General features: G+C 35.3%; 1 protein-coding gene across 1 annotated transcript; it reads right to left on the bottom strand.

Moving 5' to 3' along the window:
- Positions 1 to 331: 331 nt before the first annotated feature.
- LOC106819490 (diencephalon/mesencephalon homeobox protein 1-B-like) lies at positions 332 to 4,156 on the bottom strand (the record flags this gene model as incomplete). The annotated part of the gene is made up of 2 exons (XM_014824112.1): positions 4,009 to 4,156; positions 332 to 495 (listed from the first exon to the last, which is right to left on the bottom strand). Coding segments are annotated over exons 1-2 (312 nt in total), but the record flags the coding sequence as incomplete, so codon positions are not given.
- Positions 4,157 to 4,334: the final 178 nt, after the last annotated feature.

Genomic DNA, 4,334 nt, shown 5'->3' with positions numbered 1-4,334 from the left:
GAGGAGAAGAGAGAGATAGAGACGGAGAGACGGTTAACAGAGAGAGACGAGAGAGAGGAGTGAGAAGAGGAGAGAAGAAGACGAGACGGAGAGAGAGAAGAAAGAGCGAGACAGAAGAGGAGAGCACGTCAGAGAGACCGGAGGAGAGACGAGAGAGAGAGAGACGAGGAAGAGAGAGAGAAGAGAGATTGAGAGAGAGAGATGGATGACGAGAGAGAGGAGAACGCGCCCGCGTGAGGAGCAGAGAGCAGGGAGAGAGAGACGAGAGACGAAGAGAGAGAGCAAGCGCGCCGCTGAGAGAGAGGAGAACGTTCTTATAATATATCTCCACCTGTATCCTGGCCTCCGGTAGGTTCGTACACATCGCCAGCCTCTCTCTCATCACCACATCCGGGTAGTGCGTCTTCTGAAAAGTCTTCTCCAGCGCTGCTAGCTGCTGATTGGTGAACGCCGTCCTGCTGCGACGCTGCTTCCGGTGGACGCCATACCGTGCCTCTATCGGAGCACGAGAGAACTAAAGTATTAGATTGTTTTTTCTTTCGACTGATATTAGTCTTTTTTCGTCAGATTTTTGCTGGTTAAGAGCGAACGCTTTATTGGTGTTTTTCTACGGAGTATTTTTATACGCGTTATTGCATGTTTTCTTGTGCGTTTCTGTGCACACGTTTTATTAGGGATTTTAAGCGGGGCGGTTATTTTTTTCACGTTCCGCCTCCGTTTTCGCTTAGGGTTTTATGTTTGAAAATCTATACGCTGTATTAGCTTTATTAGGTTTATTTCTGCCGTGGATTCTGTTCCAATCTTTACGCGGCACGTAAACCGTCATAGAGAATTTCATATAACACACTACTGTGATATATATATATATACATATAATATATATATATATATATATATATATATATATATAAATATACACACCTATGAATATTGAATTGTATAAAGAATTTTCTGTAACGAATACGCATTTATATATACTTAAATGCATATGCGTTACCGAAAAATTCCTTTATAATTACAATTATTCGAGGGTGGCGAAACATCAAAGGGTTGTAGCTGTCAGTCGGACAGACAGACAGACTGTCGCAAAAATATCCCATGTTAACAATAACTATATCCCATGTTAACAATAAACTATATCCCCATGTTAACAATTAAACTATATCCCAATGTTAACAATAAACTATATCCCAGCCGTTAACAATAACTATATCCCATGCTTAACAATAACTATTTATCCATATGTTAACACAGAACGTCTACCCAGGTTAACAATGACTATATCCCATGTTAACAACAACATATCCCATCTTAACAATACACTATATCCCATTGTAACAATAGACTCTATATCCTATGTTAACAATAACTGTAGCCCATGTTACAATAACTATATCCATGCTGTAACAACAACTACTTATCCCATGTTAACCAATAAACTATATCGATGTGTATCAATAACTAATCCCATGTAACAATACATTATATCCATGTATACAAATAACTATATCCAGATTAACAATAACTATTATCCATGCTTAACAATAACTATCATCCTATGTAACAAATAAACTGCTAGCACCATGTTAAACAATAAACTAGTATCCATCGTTAAAACAACAGACTATTATCCCATGTTAACAATAACTATATCCCATGTTAACAATAACTATAGTCCCATGCTTAAACAAGTAACTATATCCCATCGTTAACCAATAACGTAGATCCATTAGTTAACAATAACTATATCCCATGCTTAACAATAACTATATCCCATATTAACAATAACTATATCTATGTTAACAATAACTATATCCCATTGTTAACAACAACTATACTCCATGCTTAACAACAACTATATCCCATGGTAACAAATAAACTATATCCCATGTTAACAAATAACTATATTCCCATCGTTAACAATCAACTAGTATCCATTAACAACAAAACTAGTATCCCATTGTTAAACAATAAAACTATATCCCGCATGTTAACAATAACTATATCCTATGTTAACAATAAAACTATATCCATGTTAAACAATAACTATATCCCATATTAAATCAAGAACACTATACTCCTATGTTACACAATAACTATATCCCATGATTAACAATACTATATCCAATTAACCAATAACTATATCCCATGTTAACAACTAACTACGTACTCCATGCTTAAAAAAAACTATATCCCACGTGTTACAATAACTATCATCCCAATGCTTAACAATAACTATATCCCTGTTAACAATAACTATTATCCATGTTAACAACAACTATATCCCATGTATAACAATAACTATATTCTATGTTAACAATAACTGGAGCCCATGTTGACAATAACTATATCCCATGTAACAATAACTATAATCCCATGCTTAACAATAACTATATCCCATGTTAACAATAACTATATCCCATGTTAACAATAACTACTATGCCCATTAAAAACAATAACTATATACCCATATTACGAATAACTATATCCCATGTTAACAATAACTATATCCCATGTTAAACAATAACTATATCCCCTATGCTTAACAATAAATACTATCCCATGTTAACAATAAACTATATCCCATGTATAACAATAACTATACCCATGTTAACAAGTAACTATATCGCCATGTTAACAATAACTATGATTCCCATGTTAACAAAACTTCACTCCATGTTAACAATACTTACTCCATGTTACAATAACTTATACTGCCATGTTAACAAGAACTATCGTATCCCATGTGAACAATAACATATATCCCATGTACAATAACTATGTTCCCATGTTTAACAATAACTTATATCCCATGGTAACAATAACTATACTCCACTGTTAACAATAACTATACTCCATGTTAAAAAGACTATGATCCATGTTAACAATAACTATATACCCATGCTTAACATAACTATATCCCATGTTAACAATAACTATAATCCATGTTAACAATAACTAATATCCATCGATTAACAATTAACGTATATCCATGTTAACAATAACTATTACTCGATCGGGTTAAACAGAGAGACTATATTCCATGTCTACAATAACTATTCCCATGCTGAACAAATAACTAATCCCATGTTAACAATAACGATATGCCCATGTAACAATAATATACCATGGTTAACAATAACTATATCCCATTGTTGAACAATAACTTAATCCATATGTATACATAACTATATCCCATTTAACAATAACTATATCCCATAGTTAACAATAACTAATTATCCAGTTAACAATAACTATATCCCATGTTAACAATAACTATATGCCCATGTTCAACAATAACTATTACCCATGTTACAATAACTATACTCCCATGTTAACATAACTATATCCCATGTGAACAATAACTACTATCATGTTAACAATAACTATTTAATCCCTTTAACAATAACTTATATACCATGTTAACAACAAGCATATCCCATGTTAACAAATAACTATATCCCATCATAACAAGAACTATATCCCATGTACAATAACTATACTCCATGTAACCAATAACTATACTCCCAGATTAAGACCAATAACTATATCCCAATGGTAACAAATAACTATATCCCATGTAACAATAACTATATCCCATCGTTTAACAATAACTATATCCCATGTTACCAATAACTATATCCATGTTAACAATAACTTATATCCATTTAACAATAACTATGGATCCCATGTTAACAAATAACTATATTCCCTATGTAAGCAATAACTATATCCATGGTAACAATAACTATATCCCAGTTAACAATAACTATAATCCCATGTTAACAATAACTAATATGCCTGTTACAAGTCAAACTATTATCCCATTTAACAATAACTATATCCCATGGCTTCGCATAGAGTATGCGTTTAGTATGCTATCCTAAGCCACACTTAAGCCATACACGCCGCCACGTCACCCACCACGACACACACACACACACACACACACACACACACACACACACACACACACACACACACATACACACACATCATGTGTTTTACCTGCGAGTCTCTCAGCTAGGCTGATGGCGTGTAGAGAGCTGCGGTAGTCAGGACTTAGGTATGGATTCTGAGCTAGGTGCTGCTGCTGGTGTAGACCGTACATCATGCCAAGCGCCCCCAGACCGTAGCCAGCGCCGTAATGCTGCATCTTAGCCCTGCAACAACACATACACGCATAATGTACATGCATACACGCACGTACACGCATACACGCACGTACACGCATACACACGCACGCACACGCATACACGCACGTACACGCATACACGGACGTACACGCATACACGCACGTACACGCATACACGCACGTACACGCACCTACACGC

The sequence above is a fragment of the Priapulus caudatus genome, unplaced genomic scaffold (genome assembly GCF_000485595.1).
Source record: "Priapulus caudatus unplaced genomic scaffold, Priapulus_caudatus-5.0.1 Scaffold3543, whole genome shotgun sequence".
NCBI lineage: Eukaryota > Metazoa > Priapulida > Priapulimorpha > Priapulimorphida > Priapulidae > Priapulus > Priapulus caudatus.
Note: the sequence above shows the minus strand (reverse complement) of the source record. Positions and strands in the feature narration are given on the sequence as shown.